Source organism: Aedes aegypti, chromosome 3 (genome assembly GCF_002204515.2).
Source record: "Aedes aegypti strain LVP_AGWG chromosome 3, AaegL5.0 Primary Assembly, whole genome shotgun sequence".
NCBI lineage: Eukaryota > Metazoa > Arthropoda > Insecta > Diptera > Culicidae > Aedes > Aedes aegypti.
This window is the reverse complement of record NC_035109.1, coordinates 218628416-218653076: the sequence shown is the minus strand read 5'-3', so window position 1 is coordinate 218653076 and position 24661 is coordinate 218628416. Positions and strand designations below refer to the sequence as shown.

The following is a 24661-nucleotide window of genomic DNA, read 5'->3' as shown; positions in this document are numbered from 1 at the left end:
ACGGCAGACTTCAGTGGGCTGGTCAATTAGTGCGAATGTCGGAAGAAAGAATTGCGAAAATAATATTCAGCAGGGAACCAGACAACGAATGCACTGGCTGTACGCAGTGGAAGAGGACCTGGCGACCCTAAACGTTCGGGGCAACTGGAGAAGTTTCGCCCAAGACCAACGAAGATGGAGCTCTACAATACGCCCGGCAATGGCGTGACGCTACGCTGTAGCCATCAAGGTATCAAGGTAGGTATGATCTCAAGCTTTGCTCGGGTAGCTTTAAAACCAATGAGCATTTTTGCCGAAGACATCAATTTTATAATGATTAGAACATACAATCATCTTAAGATGTAATTACAGAACGGCAATCAGAAAATAATATTTCCTAAGCTAGCACCATCATGCGGTGAAATTCCCAACTAATCAATATCTAATATAATCCTTTTGCTATTGCAGATTTTCACCAAAGAATGTGTTATCAATCTTCTTCTATCCATCCAATTTATTATATTTTTTCCATCCATATTATTATATAAATCAAAATGGAGTAGTGTTTGTATGGCATGCAAATCATGCGAACGGGCTTTCATTTTTATAAGTGATCAGGATTCTGAGATATCTGCAAAACAAAAGTTGCATGCGCACTAGCACAAAAAAAGTCAGATCAAAGTTCGAACTCAAATAATGATAGCCCTTGAGCCACTGAACAACTTTGCCAAAAACGCTATCTTTCTAAGTGGTCAGGCTGCTGAGATATCTTAGAAACAAAAGTTTCATGGCCATTCAGGTCACCTGGCGGCAACATTTTGAATTAACTGCCTCTAACAATGATAGTTCTTGAGCTACTGAGCAACTTTGCCGAAAGGCGGCACCCTTCTATGTTGTGAGGATCATAAGATATCCGAAAAACAACAGTTTCATGCTCACTAGCGTCGCCTGGTGACAAAATCAAAGTTCGAGCTCGAATAATGATAGCCCTTGAGTCAATGAACAACTTTGCCGAAAACGCCATAGGGATGGTACACAAATTATGTCACGCTAAATTTCAACTTTTTGGACCCCCTCCCCCCCTTTGTCACGTTTTTTGTATGAGTCCTCCCAAAATTTTGTATGGCTTGTCACGCTTGGCTTGACCCCCTCCCCCCCTTAGAGCGTGACGTAATTTGTGCATGACCCCATATTTCTAAGTGGTTAGGCTCCTGCCATATTTGCAAAACAATACTTGCATGCACACTAGCGCCGCCTGGTGGCAGAATCCCAAAACTGACGCCACCTTTGATCTCCTAGACAACTTTGTCGAAGATGGTTTTTCTATATTAAATTTTAATCTAGATCGCGACGTATTTCATGTTGAACATGAAAAACAAAGGATGTTGACAATATAATGCGCGACTACTAGCGTCACGAAAATTCGCGCGACAATCGAAAAGTTCAAAGATTATTGGAATTTCTGGAAATATCCACCGGTTCGGAGTTATTGCGGTGGATCACTGGGTCAGATCGGGTTAAAATGACTCCAACTTCCTTTCTAATCAACTTTTACCCAACTAATTAGTACCAGTATGATTTCAGTTGAACTTGTTTGTATAGTTTCGGCTACGTATATCATGTGAGAACAAAATTTGATACTAAAACCAACTTTGGCCTTGGATATTTTTTCGATTATATAAACACGATTCCACTCAAGTAAAACGAAGGCAATGCTAAAAGAATTGCCGAAATTACAGCAATTTGACCTTTTTTCCATTTGCTGGGCGGATACGTGTCATGATTTTGCAAAGGGTAGGTCGGAGATTCCATCTAGCTTTCTGTCGAAGATATTTCTTGACGTTCTCATAACAATCCATTTAGCAAGACCCTCAGAAAAGCGTCCTGAGTTCTGCTAAGCTTTATTCAAATACCCAACCAATATTATACAATATTTTCACATCTGACTTACCTGAATTACCTCAGGGATGTCAAAAATCTTTGTTTGCGGATGACACAGGCCTCTCCGCCAAAGGACGAAGCCTGCGTGTCATCTGTAGTCGATTGCAAAAAAGTTTGGATATTTTTTCTTCATTCTTGCAAAAATAGAAGATTTCTCCTAATGCTTCCAAAACTAATAATATTCTCACATAAACCAAAAGCTCTTTATTTGAAACCTTCAAGTAAACATGTTGTCACGCTGAGAGGGGTTCCAATAAATTGGTCAGATGAAGTTAAGTATCTAGGGCTCATGCTAGATAAGAATTTAACTTTCAAAAATCACATTGAGGGCATTCAAGCCAAATCTAACAAATATGTAAAATGTCTCTATCCACTTATTAATAGAAAATCAAAACTTTGTCTTAAGAACAAGCTTTTGATATTCAAACAAATTTTCAGGCCAGCCATGTTGTATGCTGTACCAATATGGACTAGCTGTTGTAATACCAGGAAGAAAGCTCTGCAGAGAATTCAAAATAAAATTTTGAAAATGATTCTGAGGCTTCCTCCCTGGTATAGTACCAATGAGTTACATAGAATATCCAATGTTGAAACATTGGAACAAATGTCAAATAAAATAATCAATGATTTCAGGCAAAAATCGTTACAATCTTCTATTGCCACGATTAATGCGTTATATGTTTAGGTTTAGTTAGGTTAAGTATATTGAAAACGTTTTTTTTTCTCTTATAAGCAGGTGAAATCAACTCACCTGTAAAAAATCTGAACTGCTACGGCAAATGAAATGTAATATGCTATTAACAAAATGTTAATAAAATCTTAGATTTGTTTTACCAAATTAGGATGATAGTGTTGCCTAATAACACAGAACACCTAGATATAAGAAATAATGAATGTAATGTTTGGAATGATACTAATAAAAAAATTAAAAAAAAAAATATTCGAATACCCCGGGCAGATTCCGAATTTAAGTCAAAATTTTACCATAAACTTCTCTGGTCAAAAATTTCAACACACTTCGCCAGAAATTTATACGCTGAATTTTCATCCAAATTTGATTCATTTACAGAAATGAAATTCCCTGATTTTTACAGGTTTTAAAAAAATATTCCAGGTTAAATAAATTCTCCAAAATCCAAAATTTTAGAAGACTAACAATCAATTCCAAACTATGATAAGATATGAAAAAATAATCTATTCGATCTTAAGGAAAAAATATCGTTTTTCTTAAAATTGGATTTGAATTTATGAACATCAACGATGTACCCACAATATTTTTTTTTCTGGAGAGCGTTTTGTATTTTTCAATCTGGAATTTTTCTCTAGAAAATTATCAGGAATCATCCATCCAAAATATTTATCATTATTTTGCAAGAGTTTCCTCCAGCATTCCCATTTAGAGCATTTTGAAAAATTTTAAATTCCTTCAGGAACTCCTTCATTTTTTTTTTTTTGAAAAATTTCCCAGGATGAACGACTACAAAAATATTCAAAGACTTCAAATATTTTTGTAATCGTTCATCCATGGAAAAGTCATGGACATTTTTTAGATTGTTTTGGAGAGTTTCTTAAAATCTGCGTGTAATTTCGAAAGATAATCTTAGGGTAACCTAGGATAAAACTTGTGTGAGTTTTAAGTGTACGCCTTGATGAATGCCTACGAAGATCACTGGAAGACCCCCAATTTTTTGATGAAATTCTTACTAGAATATTATTGATAAATTGCTATGATAACTGAAAAAATCTATGAATAATGCCCTACAAGACGTTTTGAAGAAATTCGGACCGAATCCCTGAACCTTGAATAAAGTTTTGACGAATCCATGGAGATTAGGTAATTTTATTTGAAAAATTATTGGATTACACGGCGCAACAAAAATGTCATTTTTGCTTGTCTTGATGATTAAATGATGTGTCTCTAGTAGATTTGGGATCGCTGAATATGATGCCAATTTTTAGCTACAGGTAGCCAAAGTTGTAGAAAACACTGGTTTAATGGATGTATACATGAAATTTAAAGTATGATTTATCAATTTTTTTGTAATCTAATCCTGCAAACATGCAAAATAGGACTTCAACTTTCATTTCAGTTATAATTTGATTGAAATTGCACGATAAAATTAAGATTAAACTGATTTCTTTCAACATGCTTGCAGTTTCCATACAAAACTCTTCGTTTCATTTATATGGCAAAATACAATACATTTCTAAAACACCAAAAAACAACTTTTGAGCATCGATAGTATCATCAACTTAGATTATAAGTATAGTTATACACATAAAGTTTAAATTCTGTGGCAAATCAAGCAAATAAATTGACTTACAAGCTGAAAAACTTGTATGCAAGTTGGTTGAAATAGTCAAATTTTGCATTTTTCAACAGCCAATATCTCAAAAACTAGACGTGCTGTAATATTTTTGAAAACGGCGGTGGATGCAGCAACAATTAATTAAGTAAATAGCGGTATTTTGATGCTTGAGACAAAAACGTGTTCCACAGTGTAAATGTTTGAACCGCAGCAATAATATTTTGATGAAATGCTGGAGAAATTCCAAAATAAATTTGTGGAGGAGCTTACACAGCCAATCCAGATTACCGACCCCAGTAAAATTTTACTGGGTTTTGGAACTACGGTTTTTTCGATAATTTTTAGGATTACCGAAAAAACCCAGTAAATCACAATATGTTTTGATTGATGGAAATTACTGACTTAGTCAGTAAAATTGTAGAGCGTTTTTACTGGCTCTCCAGTTTCCCATGCTCCATGCTTTGCTTTTCAGGATACTGTTTTTTTCAGAAATCAATACAAATTAAAACCCAATCGACATGAACATGGACATCGACATGCATTTTTCGTACGAATAAACATCTACGATATGCTCATATCTCAGTGGAAGTAATCAAAAAATGTGTGACAAAATCATTTTATGGAAGGTTTGCATACAAGAGGCAAACTCAATGATGCAGATGAATTTACCAACCGAATTTACCAACGTAAGCAGTCCTGAGCCTTTTTGGTTGCTTAAAATGGTTGAGTTTCTCACTAAATTTCGACTACTTACCACAAGAAAGCGCAAAATAAGGGCAGGAAAAGATTGGTTGCCATAGCCGTGTCTCCTGGTGTCGGACGATTTTACAGCAGGAGATTCTCATTTGACACTTCCCCGCATTGTTTGTTTTGATTTGATTTTGACGACAAGTCAGTAAAAACATCAACTACTGAATAGTCAGTAATTGTTTTTACTGACTTTTCGGCCTGTTCGGTAATACTGGAAAATTGGGTCTGACAGCAACCGAAGTTCAGTGAAAAGTAAAAATTATTACTGAACCTCAGAAGTTTTCAAACAAAAAGCTGAAAGTTCGGTATTTTTTATGATTTACAATTCGTACCCAAAATAAAAAATTACCGAACAAGCAAATCGTGATTGAGTGTGTAATGAGGAATGCAAAGTTAAATTTATCGAGGAATTCTTGAAAAAGTTTTATAATAGATATCATCGAATAATGCCTGAAGGATTTTTCGTGCAATTCCTGAGAGTAAACGTGGATGAATATTTGAAAAAAAAAAGACTTTTGAAAATGCTTGGAATAAATGGAAAAATTGGCTTAGAAATAATTGTAGGATCACGTGGAAAAATGTCGCAACCATTTTTTTTCAAAAACTCTGGAATGAATGTTTATGGATGCGTTGAATTGCTTTAGAATTGTTTGGACCTGAGCATGAGATTCGGAAGAAATTCTTCTAGGCATCCAGATAATAGAGATAATTTGTATTAAAATAGAGACTTAATGTCTTTATAATTAAAAATAGAGGCTTGCATTAAAATAGTAACCAAAACTCTAAAAAAATGTGCTAGCCTGAGAAATGTACTATTAATTAATAACTAATCAATTAATAAATTTTTGCTCTTTTTCTACAAAGTTTTTTTTTTGTATGATAGGCAAATAATCATTTTTGTAAAAAATATATAATGTTTTCAACTTATCAACTGCTTATGAACGACATCCAACTGGAACTGTACTTGCTTTTATCAACTTGGAAATCTTAAGTTCTGATTGTTTGTCTACTGAACATGTAAACTGACGTTTTGATAGCGGCGCAGCCGAAATTTTGATGACCCAATAATTCAGAAGTTTACATGTTTTGAATTCAAATCCCAACAGCACAGACAGATCTTCTTCGATTACACACGCTTGTATACATCGGATGGGTGGATATAGGAAGCTTTATACCGTAATAGCTCAGTAGCTTACTTACAGTACAAGATTATTTGCATGCTTTTGAATGTCAAATATTAAGTAGGTAATACTACTTAATAGAACTAATCAAAACATCGTCAAATTTCAAAAAATTTTGTTTGTCCAATAATCTCTAAAAATTCACAGTATTTTTTAATCTATAGTACTTATTTTGAAATTTGACGATGTTCTAAAATAAAAAAGGGTTAACACTGATGACTTTTGACGCAAACTTTCATGAATTATCAAATCATATAGTTTGAGGAAGTAACCTTAGACTAGGTTTATGTTTTTGAAAATAATTCAATTCCATTTTTTGTTGTTGAAAAACTACATTGAACTTTTGAATTTGTTGAAAATAATATTAAACATGGCCAAAATCATTTGATTGCTCAAAACACACATTTTTCCCAGAATACATAAAATATTTTGTCTAGAATATCGTCAAATCAAGACACAACCAGAAATCTGCTCAGTATTATCTAAACGACCGTGCCATTTATCATTCAAAAAAAGCTCTTCATGAATTCATTAAAAATGTCAGGAAGAATTTGCTGTAAATCTACAGAAATATATACAAAATCTTGTTAGGAACCTCACAAAGACTTTGTCATTATACGGACTAGCCAAATTAGTAATCCAAACAATTAAGGCTTCTACTAGAAGGGTCCCTATCAGTTACTTCAGAAATCCAAAAATAAAAGCAATTCTTAAGGATTGTGTATAGAATTTCATTGGAAAACCACTTATATTACTCAAGAAATTTCAAAAAAAAAAAAATGTTTTAGCTCTGATTTTAACCAACTGTTAGGAATTTGCCCAAAATTTCAAGAAAAATCCTTCAAATCACTTCCAAAGAACTATAACGCGCTGATTTTATAAAGCATTCCAGAAAAGATATAATCCAAAATGTGCCATGAATCTTAAACGAAATGAATCTCATCAACACACTTTCCAGGATTTTTTAAATACTTTACTTAACACTTCTCAGGGATTTAATTGATGTTTCCTAAGAACTCGTTTGCTTAAAATCTTCAGATAGAATTTCCAGAAGCATTTCACACGAAATTGGTAACAAATGTGGAAAAAATTGCACAAAATCGCTTCAACCAACGAATGATGTATAATGTCCCGATATTTTTCGTATTTTTTCCGGTCATTTGTATATTTCGTGGTTTTCCCGCTTTTCCCGGATGGATGGACAACATTGTCCCAGAAGGATTTTTTGCTAAGAAATTAATAGTTATAAGGTCATATATATACATCAAATTTACATAATGAATAATAACCTAATAGAGAAAACTAACTTAACATGTACCGAACAATAAAAATAGTTCTTAAGATGTTTCCAGTTAAAAGAAAAAAAAAATATAGGTACGGGAATTAAAAGTGATCTCCTCATTATTTTTGGAGTGTCCAAAATTATGTATACAGCGACAAAAATACTATTTACTTATGTAAAAGAAGTTTTTAATCTGACGTAAGTGACTTTGATAAACCTGTCTATTATTATTAAAAATAGCAACATTTGTTTAGAATTTTTATGTACACGCATTTTATTGTCCAAAATATTCAGAAATGGTCAATAGAACACAAAAACACGGAAAAGTTAAATATAAAAATCTATGAATTCAATTGTTCACTGAACACATGATTGTTGTACTTCAATAACATATGTAAAAAAGCTCAAGAAGCAAATGAATCTTCTCGCAGGGTAAAAACATTCACCCTTTTGCAAGCGACGCTTGTTTCGTAACATTTTTGGACGGCCTTGCGTTGTCATGACTGAAGTGCAACACATCCGCAAACACGAATAAAAAAAAACAGGTGATCCAGAGTGTCTTTGAACAGAAATCTTTGGGCTTCGTGTGCTGGCGTGTCTGCCTATGATGGAATGTTTGCATTCCTAATACATTCTAGTTTTTCTTATAGAAATGGAAACATTCAGGAAGTTAACTTAGGATTTTATGGGCTTGTATGATGGCAAATATGGTTAGAGCAGGTTGTAGTAGGACCAGTAAATAATGAGCAGATGAAAGATAATGGACATGAACTAGAAAACAATGCTGACTAATCAATGTCTCAAACAGAGATTTGAATGGCTCACCTGTAATAGGAAAGTACCCCTTTGGACAGAACAAACCATCGCTTCTGGTATCCCTTGAGGTAATTTGTCCACTTTAGTAGCCAGCCTTTCATGTCTGGTTCAGTTTGAGCAGCGACTGCCCCGGATGCTGTGGCAACGTTCGCCGCAGGCAGCCCTGCTTTCCCCGAGGGCACCACTTCCGACATTATGACTGTCTTATTCCGTTCCGACCACCAGCACTGCGGATCTTTGCCAACTATCGTGCAAAACTTTCACCGTCCCTTCCTGAAATCGAACACCCGCGCTTCTAGCCAACACTATTGCGGTAAAAAGTACTTCTGAACAATGCACTACCCGAATACAATCCTAGTCACTACAAAGGTTTTCTAATTTGATTTGAGATCACCATCATAATCACTGAAACTTTGCTCTTGAATCACCAGCCACGTCCCACGTCCACCATTTTTTCGCGACGACAATGATCGGAGATGTGAAAAATATTTTGACAGTTTCCTTCCACAACTGCTGATGTTTTTTCGGATTTTCTTCGGATCTCTCGTTCGTCTCCTGTTTTTGCACTGCTAAACGAATAACTGTATCAAAACAAAGGGACCAATTTTTGACAGTTCTATCGAAAACATCGAGAATACATCGCACTCACGGTGAAATAACAGCACCCAAAAGTTAGTTTATTTAACCCAATTTCAAGATTGAGTATGGAAAACTGGGTCATGCGGAGTGAATTGGGTCCTAAAATTTTAATAAAATCTTGTTTTTATTCAATTACACGAAAGAGCATGTTACTGTAACTACTTTAGCAATTTTTCCCGCTCAAATAATGGCTAGATCATGTTTAAACTTTAATTTAAAAATTTGGTCCATAAATGAACCTTGACACTATTGATCATGTTTGACGTTCGCTTAGTCGACAAAAACACCACAGGGGTTTTAGTTCGACCACTGGGGTTGTTCCTATCTGACATTTCGTAAGGGACACGGAAAACAAAATACACACAAAATTTGAGTTTAAGCCAAAAGGTGTGAGAAAATCTCAAAAAAATGTTTTTTGGGCTTAAACCAACGGAAAACATTAGAAAATTGAGTAAACATGTTTTCTTGGCCTAAACTTAGGCATTTGGCACTAAAATTAGGGCAGGGCTTTAGGACCCTATTGCGATTTTCAACTGAGAGAGAGAGGAGACAGCTGGCTTGAACAACCCATAAATTCTTTTGTTCTTTTGTTATTTTTATTGATCATCTTATGTAATTTTAGAGTCCGGCGGCGGTCGTACGCCCGCAGCCGTTACAGCGAACTGACACCCCAAGGTTAAATGAATGGAAAATCTTTCCCGCCTGAATTGAAAGCACGTGGTTTTCGCAGAATGACAGCAGTGCATATATGTATTTGTAATAGATATCAGGAGTCACTGAAAACGATGAGTGTACTTATCTTTGAATATATGGGCAGATAATCGCTATTTATAATTGGATTTAAATAAGGATTTAAACTTTAGAGAGAAACTTAAAAACATTTTCATTAGGAACCTTCAGAGAAATATATAAGAAATAATATCATTGCAATGCATTGGTGAAATCCATGGCAGGAAGTTCAGAGAGCATCCATGAAATAATAAGTAGAGAGGAATTAAAAAGGTTATTTGTTTGAGAATTTCTTTCAATTTTTTATATTTTTTTAGGGAATTCGCGATGAGAATTCGAAGAGGATTTCATGGACGAAAAAACGTTTGTGAAATTTCTTACTACTACTACTCTCTCTCTCTCTACTAACAGCATCATTTTTTATAACAGCGAATATTCACATACATATTTTGTTTTTCTATATTTTTGCACCATATTTTCACAAAATCTCAAAAACACGCTTCTACTTTTAGAATCTGTGTCGATTTCAATCATTGGTTGTCTGGTGAATCCGAAGATATTTCAAAATTTCTTGGGGGACTGACGCGTAGCCATAACCCCTTTTTATTATCTGAAGCTACAGACTTTTTCTCGTGTTTTCGGTTTTTCACTTTTCGAAACAATACTGTGATGAGAGCCTGTTGTGAAAAATGAAGCAATCTGATGCAACCGTTTTTGATATATGAGCATTTATGTTAGTGGCACCACTCTGGTCGTAGACAGATCTTCAAAACCTAAAAAAAACATCATTTTGTTATTTTAAGATTTCTTGGAAATAACTTAACCGATTTGCATGATTCTTTCAGAGAAACTCCTTGATACCTAACATTGTATAGCCCATATGTTATTTATTTGATAAATTGACAACATGTCGAGATGGAGAACATCGAAAATGTGGAGAGTCGACTGTATTTTTTCCAAGAATTTCCAAAGATTTCTGGAAGAGGGTGTTTAAAAAATGTTTGAGAAACCCAAAAAAACCTATAGAGTCCCATGGAGAAATTCTGGGATAAATTGTGGCATAAATCCCTGGTTTTACTTTTGAAGAAATTCTTGGAGGAATAATTAAAAAAAATCTCGATGAGTAGCTTGGAATACTCTTCAAAAATCATTGGAAGAAACCCAAATTGATCCCTAGAAAAAGGTTGAAGAAACTTTTGAAGAAAATCAAAAATAGATACCTACTTTGGGAAATTTTTATTGTTTAAATTTATCAATTTTGAAATGCTTAGAGGAATAGATTCATAATATCTTGGACAAATACCTCGATATTATTGTAGATAAGTTTCATAAAACACCACTGTAGAATTTCGTGGATAAATAATCGAAGAAATAGTTTTAGGGGTTCTAAAAGCAATATGAGAAGTAATTGTTAGATGACTTACTGGCCAAACTACTGATGAATTCTCAAAACTGGTGACCTTCATGGTTTGAACACATTATTCTAGAGGAATTAACTGTGGAGGATGTTTTGAAAGGGGTGTGAAGAAATTCCTCAGCAATAATGACAATATTGATACTGAAGAGCCGGTTAAGAGACATGGCAACGATGACTTGAATGAACGATATGCTTGGCCAATAGCACGTTGTGAATCATTTGTTATTAGTATGGTGCCTTAAGGCCGCACGGGACGTCATCATAATCACCCTATCCATTTCATGAAGCAAATCTCAAGAACCACTCCATATATCGATGCAAAAATGTATCACTATGATTATATATATGTAGTGCACAACCCGATACATTTTCTGCTTCATCGGTTCACTAAAACTCGAGATTTGCTTCCACAAAGTTTTGATGATTATTGTTAGAGTGTGACGAAAGATAGGGAAAATAACACGGTCTCCCGTGTCCCCTTAAGTTTAGTACTTTTATGCTGTATTGTATTACTTATTGTATTAATTTTAATCGATGGTGTAAAACTAGTCGCTTTCGCCAATCCGAATTTATGCCCTACCGTGTTGTCCATTTTATTCTGATGAAATTATTGGCTAGGGTAAGTGTTCCCTTAGTTGTGGGTGTTCCTATAGTTGCGGTAGTGCCGTTTTCACTGATTTTATTACATTAGCCACAGAACCGACACTACCAATCGACGTCTTGGCTTGTTGATACATGGAATAGTTGAAAAGAGCATTCAAATTGCTTTAAAACTGATGAAATATCACTAAAATTGCTAAAACTGTTCTTGCTTGTACCAATAGTTGCGGTAAAGTGTTCCTATAGTGGAGGATCCCATAAGAAAACCACGGATACCGCAACTATAGTAACACAAATTAAAAATATACCGCAACTAAAGGAACAGTGTACCAATAGTGGAGGTATTATTTTTCACTGCCATGCCCTGGATTGCTGCGATGAAATCATTTTTCTCATTAAGTCAATGGTCGTTACTTCCCGTTACAACATTAATATGTACATTAATTGCGCTTCTTGAATTTAGGCGGTTAAATGAACTTTAATAGTGCTTAGTACCTCCACCATGACCTCCACTATTGGTACATCTACCCTATATCTTATATTTCTTATATCAGTTATCCATTTGGGGCGCATGATTTCCAAAAATATACAAAAAGTACTTAACTTAAATGAGTGTTTGAAGCATACCTGGTATCTTTGTTGATTTAACCGCTTTTGAACTGAACACTTTTCAATTTTAACCAATCTTATCTGTACATCATTCAAATTAAAAACGCAATTGAACCGTTGAAATGCAATCATGGAACATGTTATAAGCCATTTTATGAGACGTTTCGAGTCATATGTTTTCCGTTTGTTTACCAGCTTTGAAATTTTCTGGCGGACCCATTACTTTACGTTTTTAGCCACATTTGAAGGAGCTCATTCAAAGGATGGTACACAAATTATGTCATGCTAAATTTTAACTTTTCCAACCCCCTTTGTCAAACTTTTTGTATGAGTATTCCGAAAATTTTGTAAGGCTTGTCACGCTTGGCTCGACCCCCTCCCCCCATCTTAACCTCTGAGCAATTCTCGCTGAAACCAGGCCGCCATCGGCACCCATCGTTAGAATTCCAATTTTATGTCACTGATCGCTAGTTTTTGATAAAACTTAAGGGTGGTCCTTTCTGTTTTCTCAAATTGGTAGACCCCTCGTACGCCAGCTAGCTGAACAGTTTGCGAAAAAGCCCATTTTTTGATAAATCTTGGCTATTTCGTCACGTGATATGTCACATATTTCGCTTGGAACACAAAGCAAACTTAGTGGCATCGTATAGAGTAAGGATGTAGCTTTCATTTGAAATCGGAAAAATTTTGGTGGCCATTTTGAATTTGGCCGCCATCTTGAATTTTGATATAAACATCGTTTTTTCACCGTTAGCGCACCGCTAGTTTTGAATTCTGAGATCACCATCAGAAAGCTGAAATTGCGTAAGATAGGTTACAGAAACTAGGTGAGCAATGGTATTTACCCTATCAAATGAACGATTTTCTAAATCATATTGTACGATTTTGACGCATTGGACGAGTGCAATCAATACAAAAATCTTGTTTGTACTACAAAGAAACAAGTTTTCAACCTTTGTTGTTTTATTCGAGTCGTGTAAAGAATATGAATATTATTTTAAGTGAAAAAATCTGGCGGCCATCTTGGATTTTAACGCCATTTTGATTTTTAGTAGAAGAATGAATTTGTCACCTTGATAGCACTCAGCATGTCGAATTTAGTGACCACCAATAAAAAAAGGTTACGTATACTCTTCTTCTTATTATTCTTCATTTTCCTGACGTTACGTCCCTACTGGAACCGAGCCAGATACTCAGACTTATTAGTTATAAATCCAGGTTATTAGACAGGAATTTTCTTTTATAATGCGATTTCTGACAACAGAATAATTCTACGACATATCTTTGAATTCAGTAATATTGAATAAATAAATTCAATAAATGAAAACCGGCCAAAAACATTGATTGTATTGAACAAACATTTTTGTACCATTCATTGAATGAAGTTTATAGATTGGGCAACGGGACATTAGTAAGTCTTGTTGTAATATCTGTAGTTTTAACGTAAAACATTGACAAAAGTGCATTAATTTAGAATGTAAATCTTACATTTTGAAGTAAAAATGAGGTCATGCACAAATTACGTCACGCTCCCAGGGAGGTGGGTCAAGCCAAGCGTGACAACCCTTACAAAATTTTCGGAGGTCTCATACAAAAAACGTGACAAAGGGGGGGGGGGGGAGGTGGTCGAAAAAGTTGAAATTTAGCGTGACATAATTTGTGTACCATCCCAAAAAACATAATTGATTTTCTGAACCATAAAGTATCGTTTTTACTACCGCCCAACATGCTCGTTAAAAATAGTGAAATTGAAAGATGAGAAGCAGGTTTTGTTCAATGTGGACGTAATGCCGAAACGCAGGTGTATTATTTCGAGGTTGGAAAATCTGGCGGCTATCTTGGATTTCTACGCCATCTTGGTTTTTAGCAGTTAAATTATGTTTTAGCACAGACAAACAGACGTCACATTCTCACCGGTGTCCATCGATCACCTTTTTAACGGCCGATTCAAATATATGGTAGGTGGCCAATCCACCACCCGCAGCGATCGCATCGTTTTTGTTCGCGTTTGACGTTTACACACTACCGCCATCTGTTGGTCCATCGGCCAAACACACCGATTTTAGCATTGGGCGTACATGTCATCGTGACTATGATTTTGATCGGGATTTGTTCTAAGTGTTACGTCTGTTTGTCTGTGGTTTTACCATCTCAGTGCTCATCATGTTGAATTATGAGGTCTCCGTTAAAAAATAACAATCAGGTTCTATTTTTCTTATCTTATCTCAACTGTTCAACTGATTGTTCATTTCTATCAATGGTTTAGACCAAATAAATGAAAGAAATAATGCTATTTTTCAACTCGAAGATATGCAGAAGAATCATTCAGGTAGCAAACAAGCGTTAAAAATCATATTTGATAATTTGTTTTTAAAGCTAGTTAAGCTGAGGGGCTGGCTCTGTTCCAGTAGGGACGTAACGTCAGGAAAAATAAGAACAAGAAGAATAAAAAGTGTAACGGTAGCATTAAAGTTCAACATGTTGAGTGCTAACAAGGTGAAAAATCATTCTACTACTTAAAACCATAATGGCGTCAAAATCCAAGATGGCCGCCAGATTTTTCACTTAAAATAATATTCATATTCTTTACTCGACTCGATAAAATACCAAAGATTGAAAACTTGTCTCTTTGTAGTACAAAAAAGATTTTTGTATTGATTGCATTTGCCATATGCGTCAAAATCGTACAACATGATTTAGAAAATCGTTCATTTGATAGGGTAAATACCATTGCTCACCTAGTTTCTGTAGCCTATCTTAAGCATTTTTTTCTCAGCTTTCTAATGGTGATCTCAGAATTCAAAACTAGCGGTGCGCTAATGGTGAAAAAACGATTTTTCTATCAAAATTCAAGATGGCGGCCAAATTCAAAATGGCCACCAAAATTTTTTCGATTTCAAATGAAAGCTATATTCTTTCTCTATACGATGCCACTAAGTTTGCTTTGTGTTCCAAGCGAAATAGGAGACATATCACGTGAAGAAATACCCTATATTTATCAAAAAATGGGCTTTTTCGCAAACTGTTTAGCTAGCTGGCGTACGAGGGGTCCATCAATTTGAGAAAACAGAAAGGACCACCCTTAAGTTTTATCGAAAACTAGCGATCAGTGACATAAAATTGGAATTTTAAACGATGGGTGCCGATGGCGGCCTGGTTTCAACGATAATTGCTCCCCTTAGAGTTATGTTTGGTCTTTCGACCTTGGCGCTTGCTACTGCGGGGGCGGGCAATGAGGGCAGGATCAAACATGTCACGCGTTGTTCGTGTAGTGATTAGTGAAACGAAAAAGCGCCGCGGATCGTTAGTAGTGTTTGATATATTGCGCCGTACAAAGTGGTTATCGAATTACAGAGGCGTGTCCACGTTCGAAACCATGAGTAGGACAAACGTTGGCAAATATTTTGTGCATTGTGAAACTATGAAAAACTTTATCCCTAAGGAATCATAGGCTGAAGGAAATTGAAAGTTAGTATATTTGAGGGGCTCCAACGTAGAGGGGTTAAACTGTCATTTTTATGGGTTTTGCGTGATTTTTTCGCTCAACAGGAAAAATAACATAATTCTTAAAAGACTGAATTGTTTCTTGACTCCCATACAATTTGTGTAGAAATAAAAAATGCTGAAAAAACTTCAACGTCGATTTGGGGTCATGCACAAATTACGTCACGCTTGAGATTTTCTCAAGTAAGTCTTGAAAGTTTTTGTCATGATTACCGTTTATTTTTTAGTTTAGTTTAGTTTTTTTTAGAATTTTCACTATAGATAATCCTAAAAGTTCTTCTCACGAGCCGTAACTTTTGGGGGTCTTGCACAAACCATGTCACGCTTTACTAGGCGTGAAAATACCATGAAAAACTTGATCGTCCATCGTTGACAATCCTCCATAAGAATAAGTACGACGTTGATCAAGTTTTCATGTATATTGAACATATTGAAGGGAATGTCGACACCGAAGTAGACAAGTTCCATTAATTATTCAACAAATAATTAATGAAACTGTGCCAACAAGAAGAAAAAGACGTATACAAAATAACAAATTACTGGTGTGGTTTAGCCCACATCTGAAAAACCTAAAGAACAAGAAACAGAAAGCGCATAAATTATACAAAAAAGAAAATACTGCCACCAACTTACAAAATTATCATGACATATGTAACCAACTCAACTCTGCCATTAACTCCGCACATGAAGAATATAATCGTAAGGTCGAATCCGAAGTCAAATCATGTCCTAAAAACTTTTTTAATTAGGCTGATACAAATATTAATTTTCTTTTATGTCACCCCCCCCTTCGAAAATCCGAAAATTTTGAAGGGGAGAAAAAAAAAAGATTCATGATTTTTTTGACATCAGTTAGGTTTTTTCAATTTACAAAGTAAAAAACAAGTAAAATAATCATCCAGAGGACGATTAAAAACAATTTAACAACTATCATTAAAAATAAAAATTCGAAAAAATAACTTTTTTTTAATTTTTATTTTTTTGTTCCTTATTTATTTTTATCCCCCCCCTCGTACCTTCCAAGTGGTCTCGGACATAAAAGAAATTTAATATTTGTATCAGCCTTATGTAAACACAAAATTAAAAAGTAGCAATTTCCCTTCGCGAATGCATTTTGACGGAAACGTAGGTGAAAACTCTTCCGATATCTGCAACCTCTTTGCAGATTTCTTCCAAGAAGTGTATACCACCTACTCCGAAGAAGATCGCGACCGCAGTTTCTTTTCTTTTTTCCCAGAAATTTCTAATAGTATATCTATTGAAAAACTATCACAACAAGAAATCTTATCGGCACTAAAAAACCTGGACGCAACTAAGGGAGCAGGACCGGATGGCATTGCACCCGTGTTCTTCAAAAATCTCTCAGAAGTACTTACCCTTCCCTTAGAACGCCTTTTCAACATGTCTCTAAATAATGGGAAATTCCCAGTAGCTTGGAAATCCTCATATTTGGTGCCTGTTTTCAAATCAGGTACAAAATCTGACATACGGAACTATCGCGGAATTGCCATTATCTCATGTATTCCCAAACTCTTTGAATCTCTCGTAAACGACAAAATTCTCCAGCAAGTAAAAAACCAAATTACTTGTATGCAGCATGGCTTTTTTAAAGGCCGCTCAACATCTTCCAATCTGCTAGAATTTGTATCTTTTATTCTCAATGCAATGGACAATGGCAAGCACGTCGAAGCCCTCTACACTGACTTCAGTAAGGCATTTGACCGAATCGACATACCATTATTAATCTTCAAATTGCAAAAAATAGGAATGGAGCCAGGACTCTTGAGTTGGATCCAGTCATATCTATCACATAGGAAACAAATTGTGCGCTTTCAAAATAAATTATCAGCACCCATTTCTGTAACCTCTGGAGTACCCCAAGGTTCTCATTTAGGCCCACTTCTTTTTATTTTGTATGTAAACGACATTTCCTTTTTACTTAGAAAAATAAAATTTCTTATATATGCAGACGACATGAAGCTCTTCATGGAAGTAAGTAATTCTAGCGAAGCAGAAGAATTCCAGAATGACATTAACTTATTCTTCACTTGGTGCCAAAAAAGTTTACTTTAGCTCAATATAAAAAAATGTAATTCAATAGCATTTAGTCGAGAATATGTAACACCACCAATTGAAGTATTTTTAGGAAATCAAGTAGTGCAGAAGTGTAAAATTGTAAGGGATTTGGGCGTAATCCTAGACTCTAAACTCACTTTTGTAGAACATTATAATTCCATAATAAACAAAGCAAACAGCATGCTTGGCTTCATTAAGAGGTTCAGCAACAATTTTGAAGACCCATATACTATTAAACTACTGTATACTACATATGTAAGACCAATTTTGGAATACTGTCACCTAGTATGGAACCCGTATCATGTCGTACACGAAGAACGCATAGAATCAGTACAGAAGCAATTCCTTTTATACGCCCTTCGGAAATTGAATTGGACTGTACTGCCACTTCCGTCGTATAAAGCACGCTGCATGCTCATCAACTTGGAAACACTTAAGCAACGCCGGGAATTCGCAATGATTCTCTTTATAAACAACATTATTTCGAACCGTGTAGACTCTGCTGCACTTCTTTCTTAACTAAACTTCTACACACCCTTTCGGCATTTAAGAACAAGAAAATTATTTTCAGAAAAATCATGCAGAACGCATTATGCTCAAAACGGACCAATAAACCGTATGATGCGTCAGTATAATGTACATTGCGAATTCATTGCATTACTATGTCCAAAGAGCAGCTTAAAACACAGCTAAAGAACAATAGAAGTAATCCATAGCATGTAAGAAAGTATTGTAATTATTGTATGTAGTCTACCTATACTTGACGAAATAAATAAATAAGTAACAAATATGATGTCCATCGTTTTTTTGAGATTCCTAGACCCCCCTTCCCCCCTCTGTCACGCTTTTTCCAATACTTTTCACACGTACTGTCACACTGTGGATGATCCCTAAATAGCATTCTACTGATCTTGTTATTTTTTTTTTGTGGAATCGTGTGTAGGACCCTTTGACTGTCCTGCCCAGGTGTTTTTGTGGGAAGTACATGTCCTACCTGTCCTACCCATTTCCCGCGCCACTGGGCGTGAATATATTATGGATCGTATCACCATAGGTAACTCCCAGATCCTTACCTTATCCCACTAACCCAATATATTTTACAACTGTGGAGATGCAGATGTATATTCGGTCTCTAGTAACAACGGTTGTCTAACTAGCATTCCTTCTCTTCCCCGATGACCGTAAGGACATGACCGGCCCCGTTATTGACGTTTAAGGCTGAAGAATCCATCATTCAATTATCAGCAATCACCAAAAATGAAAAACCAGTTCTTTCGTTCAATTTTAAAGATCTTCTCGTGAAAATTTATCACTGCATTACAGATAGCAAGTGCAATGCAATGATAGATTTTCATAAACATTGCTTCAAAAAAACATTGAGCAAAAAAACTGGTTTTGAAAATTTGTAAAACGATGATTGTTATTTCCCTCTTAAAATTTGAGCTCTCGATTTGTGCACATTGAGGAATGGTAAGCTAATCTCAAGCCCCATTGATTAAATCTCTGTGCAACTTCAATTGTTCAGGTCAATCACGGAGTAGCAACTACGAATTTTACGGTCATCTATGCTCATGTTCACATTTGAATGAGCTCCTTCAACATTGTTCCTGGTGTTTTTGCTACGAGATTTTCAATCTTTCCATGTAAAATTATGTAAGGAAGAATTTCTTTTATCCACTGGTAATATCAAACATGGAAACCGGGTAGAAACATGTCCAGAAAAAACGGGGACTACAGTACCAACAACAATGTGATCAGCGTCATATAGGTATCATGGTAATTTTTTTAACAATAATAATGAGCGGCCCCCAGACAACGTAATTCGAATGTCTCATAAAATTGCTTATACATACTTTATAAAGCGAACCTTAACCTGTACGGTTTGGATATTATTATATATAAAGTGATATTATGTTTAACAAATTACTCTCGATTTATTATTATTCTTTATTGAGGTTTACAATCTTTCCGATGTGTTTAAGTTAAGTTTGTATTTTTGTTTTTCGTTCAGTTTTTTTCTTTATTCATAATCTTTAAAAATTGAACATTCAATATTCAATTGATAATGTTCCATGTTTGCCGTTCATTTTTCAGCAAACGTTCATGTATACTGTACAAAATATATTCACTCATAATATTCAACTTAAAGCTATATTAAATTCATCGATTGCAAGATCTTTCGTGATGTGTTGAGATTTCCACAAAAGGACAGAAAGGAAAGATTCAGATGTAGTGTAGAAGATGCCATAGCTGGGTGAAAGAAAGTTGAAACGTCCTGCGTTATGATTAAGTCTAGAAGGCTTTTCTAGTTCAGATCGGTCTTTGTAGTATTTGGCAGGAAGAGGCACATCAAACCGCCACCAGCCAATAGTACCGCAACAATGAACGTGGGTGCTGGACAGTACATATCCAGAAGGGTTGCTATCACAACGTTACCGATAATACCGCCTAGACGGGCTGCAACCATAGAAATGGCTACGCCAGTTGCTCTGTAAAGAAATTAACAATATGTATTACATGAATAATTTGAGTTTGAACAATCTGAAATTTACCTTAAATTCGTTGGGAAGACTTCTGTAATCAGACAATCTAACGAAGCGTTACCCATTGAGATAACACCACTGAATATTGCTGATACTGCTAGGTTTTGATTCTTGTTGGTAACAAAATACATGGAAGCCGAACAGAACCCAGCTGACATTGTACTGAACACCAAAAAGAATTTCCTGCCTAGCTTATCCATCCCCAATACGGCAATGACGTTGGCAGGAAGCGCTGCGGCAACAGTAATAAGTGATTCCAGGAAGACTGTACTTGGTATGGTGGCAGAGCAAACTCCAGATTCGCCATGTGATCCGTGACCCACCACGTAGTCGGTGACCTGACACACTCCAGCCTCTTCGATATCTGGGTGGGCACGAATAAACTCATCGAAGCGATTGAACAGCTCAGGAAACCACATCATCAATCCGTAGTAGCCAATGTGGAACGTAAAGTTGATCGTAATCGAGATTAGAGTGAACTTGAGGATCGGAGACATGAACAACTGTTTGCTGTTGTCCATGATGTTGTGCAACATGCGTTTATACTTGTTCTTGATGGGTTTCTTCACATCTGCAAGTTCGTTTCTGAGCTGTTCGTCAATTAGAAGTTCTTTGACGGGATAGAGGTCCGCTGATTTGCCCGTATTGGTGACATAGATACCTCGGAAGATAGCGAGGGCCTCTTCAAATTTGCCTTGTGAAAGCAAAAACTTGGGAGATTCCGGTAGATAGAGGAGTAGACCTGCGACGACGAATGATGGAATCGAGCACACCATCAAGAAAATACGCCAAGAGTTAAACGTGAATGCGGGTGTGTAGAATCCAATGTCTGTGGGAGAGAATAAATAGATTTCGAAAATATTGATCTTGCAAACTTAGCTTTGAACTTACTGGTAGGAATGATCAGCCATGCCAATCCCGCAACCAAAAGGTTACCAATGGTCCAAAAAGCTGCCATAAAACTCAACATGGATCCACGCTTTGCCTTCGGCTGGAATTCCGCGAAATATGACCAGATAACTGGTCCGCTGCCTCCCAATCTATATAAAAAACAAAGGCAGATAAGGTTAAATGTATCATGCTTTGATATTCGACAAAGAACTTACGCAGCACCGTTAAGAAAACGGAAAACCATAAACACTTCGTAAGATTGTGAGAACGAGGAAGCAACAATGCAGATGGCGTTCATGATCGAAATAACGATGAGGACCTTCTTTCTACCCAGCGAGTCTGCAACGCTTCCCCAAGCATAAGCACCAACCATCATGCCAATGAAGATAATCGAATTGAGCCATCCTTTGGTCTGAGTATTCAAGTCGAGGTCGCATTGGGCTGAGGGTAGGATGAAGGACATCGAGATGACGTCCATCTCCTCGCTGGTGCTTACGAGACCACATATTGCTAGTAGGATGTAGTGAAATTTGCCATAACCAGTGAGCTCTATTGCCTGCTCGAAGTCAGCCTTGCTGGTGTAGCCTCGCTCGGCGTCGAGCGATGCCTTGTCCTGCTTCGAGGCAACAATTTGCAAGCCGGTCTGGTGAATATGGTCAGCCTTGCTGGCTTTCTCCGATGATACGGTGTTCGGATACTCGTTCGAACCGACGCCGTTTGCTACTCTGTCGTCCTTTACATTGGTATCTGCAGGAAATGCAAAATATTAGTCTAGCAGCCAAGAGTTTATCGGTTTCCGATGTCCGACTTCCGTTTTGTCTCAAATTCCGATGCTTGACTTATTAGGATGACCCAAACGCTCAAAGTGCAAACATCTTCAGTTATATCTCTACCTTTGATCATTGGGACTCCAAGAAGCTACTTGGAAAGTTTAATCGGAATCCATCAATACTAAAAGGAATCTGAACAAGCTTGAAGTTTGTATGGGAAAATCGACTTATTTTTTAATTGATTTAAAGAAAATTTTAAATTGCAAGTTCTACATAACTAAATATTGAAAAGTATTTAAACATTTATTTTAACATCCAAAATAGCCACTTTTAGTAGTAAGAGACAAAACGGTATTAAAAATTCATGAATTATAAGTTCTAAATATTACGGATACTTACACTTTGAATGTTTAGAATCGGTTTCACTTTCTACCATCCTATGTAGGCAAGAGGTTTTGTGTGTTTTTCTTCCCGTGAGAAAAAAAGGATCAATCAAATATCAGTTGGGCGGTTGGAACTGATGAATTTACTTCGGTTGAAAGTCTGAAATTAGATGATAAAAAAACGTATCCTTTTAGTTGAAGTTGTGTTTTGCTGATGGTTAAATTAGGCTTCATTTTTATAATTTCAAACATTTAGACATGTGTTTTGTTATTAAAACATTAAAACATCTTCGTGGTATTGCATTTCAAACGGAAATAGAGTCTATTTGTGCCTTCTACAAAAGTATAGGGTAGAATGACGGGGTTGGTGGTCTGATGGCTACCGATTCTGCTTCATATGCAGAAGGTCATGGGTTCAATCCCAGGCCCGTCCCTTTCCTCGTACTTTGTAGTTGTTGTAGTTGTATATCTCTCACTTGCTTCTAACTTCCATTCTAAATATATCACACTCAAACTATTCGTTCATAGCAAACGCTAGAACCAGAGACGGACAAGAAACCGTTTCCCTAACGCTTCCTACTTCCACGCGCACGCCTTTCTTACGCCTGATACATAGGCAGTCTGCTAACCACAAAAGCAAACCTCTCTGCCATGCCTTTCCCCCAATCCATACACTCCCGCATGAACTGACGTGGATGCAGTGGAATATACAGTCTACGTGGGAGTCAGTTCAATGCATCATCAATTCCTCCCCCTTCCCCTCATTGGCTGCATTCTGACGTGGCAGGTGCCATTGTTGCCTAAAAAAAATAGAAGAACACCAGCACTTATACACTGAGGATGCCTGTTAGTCCCAAGCAGTCATTCGGTTGGTTCCTTGTGTAAGTGCAGCTGATCTGGCGATACTGGAGTGCATCCACGGGCGGCCAATCAAGCTCAAGCTCAAGCTCAAGCTCTACAAAAGTATAGGGTAGAAGCACCGGTTTTGGCCATACACCAGTTGTTGCCATAGGGGATTACACACCGTTTTACATTGCCAATCAACATGAAACCATTCGTCACAGACAAACAGACGCCACACTCTCATCATTGTCCATCGACCATCTTTTTTACGATGAGTGGCCAATCCGCCACCCGTAGCGCTCGCATCGTTTTTGTTCGTGTTTGACGTTTACACACTACCGTCATCTGTTGGCCCGTCAGCCAAACACACCGATTTTAGCATTGGGCGTACATGTCCTCGTGACTATGATTTTGATCGAGATTTGTTCTAAGTGTTACGTCTGTTTGTCTGTGCTTTCGTGTTCAGCAGATTACATTCACATGATAGAGCTACATTCATTTACTCGTCACACCTAATTTGGCCAAGGCACTCCTAATTTGGCCACAATGCAATTTTGGAACCGAAGATAAATCTCTGGCCGAAACTGGTTCCGTTGGCCTTTATTGGCCAACGGGATTTTCAAAGCAAAAAAATGATTATAGTTCAGTTTTGATATTGTACACACATAAAATGGATTGAAAGCTTGCATTTGACATATTTGTAGTATAAATACGGCTCCCCATTTAATTTTTATTGACATTTTCTCTTAGGATGTCCAAAACCGGTGCTTTTACCCTACATGCAAAAATGGTGAATTGGCGAAGGAATCTCTGAGTTAATAATTGTTCATAAAATATTAAGCTGAAAATGATGCTCTGTTCAAGTTAGGACGTAACGTCAATAAGATAACCCAAATAAAGTTTTAGAGCTGCTCAGAAGTCTTTAGAGACTCTACAGGAGATGCTTAACACAAATTTTCAGTGCATTGTGGCGTAGCTGCACTGATAAAAATCCACACGTTTGTTACACATTCTATGTGTACAATATATTCCACAATACTTTAGTTTTGCTTCATGAAATAATTTAACAACCGACAACGAAGATTCCATAATTTTTCCACATAAGTTCCAGAAGCTTTCCTGTTCAGATTTGTATACGTCAACCTATGGGTGCATAGATCATCACCCAACACGGATTCAGTGTGTTTCACTGATGATTATCTTGAGTCATGATCATCATGTTCAAGTTTGTTGATTCATTGATTTGTGCAATTAGTTTGTTATGATGAAATCGATGAGCTTTGCTGTCGATTTCCGTGTTCAAATTTCTAAATTATCTGTGATCAACCGAACTAAATAACGGTTGGACCTCGAGTCGAGCGACCATCATGCTTCCAAAAAGATGAAGCAAATTCTGAAG

At 36.4% G+C, this 24661-nt stretch overlaps 2 protein-coding genes across 7 annotated transcripts in view; both read right to left on the bottom strand.

Annotated features, from left to right (window-relative positions):
- LOC5579855 (oxysterol-binding protein 1) overlaps window positions 1-8752 on the bottom strand; it is an 85845-nt gene extending 77093 nt beyond the window's left edge. For 3 of the 4 annotated variants that reach the window (XM_021852528.1, XM_021852530.1, XM_021852529.1), the window contains exon 1: window positions 8268-8752. In XM_021852528.1, coding sequence (XP_021708220.1) covers window positions 8268-8452 — 185 coding nt within the window. In that variant the 5' untranslated portion in view covers window positions 8453-8752. The remainder of the gene's footprint in view (window positions 1-8267) is intronic. The other variant, XM_021852531.1, reaches the window with a different exon arrangement.
- Window positions 8753-19759: 11007 nt separating this feature from the next.
- LOC5579856 (synaptic vesicle glycoprotein 2C) overlaps window positions 19760-24661 on the bottom strand; it is a 93181-nt gene continuing 88279 nt past the window's right edge. For all 3 annotated transcript variants that reach the window (XM_021854647.1, XM_001651483.2, XM_021854648.1), the window contains exons 2-6: window positions 22436-22579; window positions 21482-22013; window positions 21267-21415; window positions 20385-21204; window positions 19760-20321 (exon numbers count right to left, since the gene is read on the bottom strand). In XM_021854647.1, the coding sequence (XP_021710339.1) occupies window positions 20138-20321; window positions 20385-21204; window positions 21267-21415; window positions 21482-22013; window positions 22436-22472 (1722 nt within the window). In that variant the 5' untranslated portion in view covers window positions 22473-22579 and the 3' untranslated portion in view covers window positions 19760-20137. The remainder of the gene's footprint in view (window positions 20322-20384; window positions 21205-21266; window positions 21416-21481; window positions 22014-22435; window positions 22580-24661) is intronic.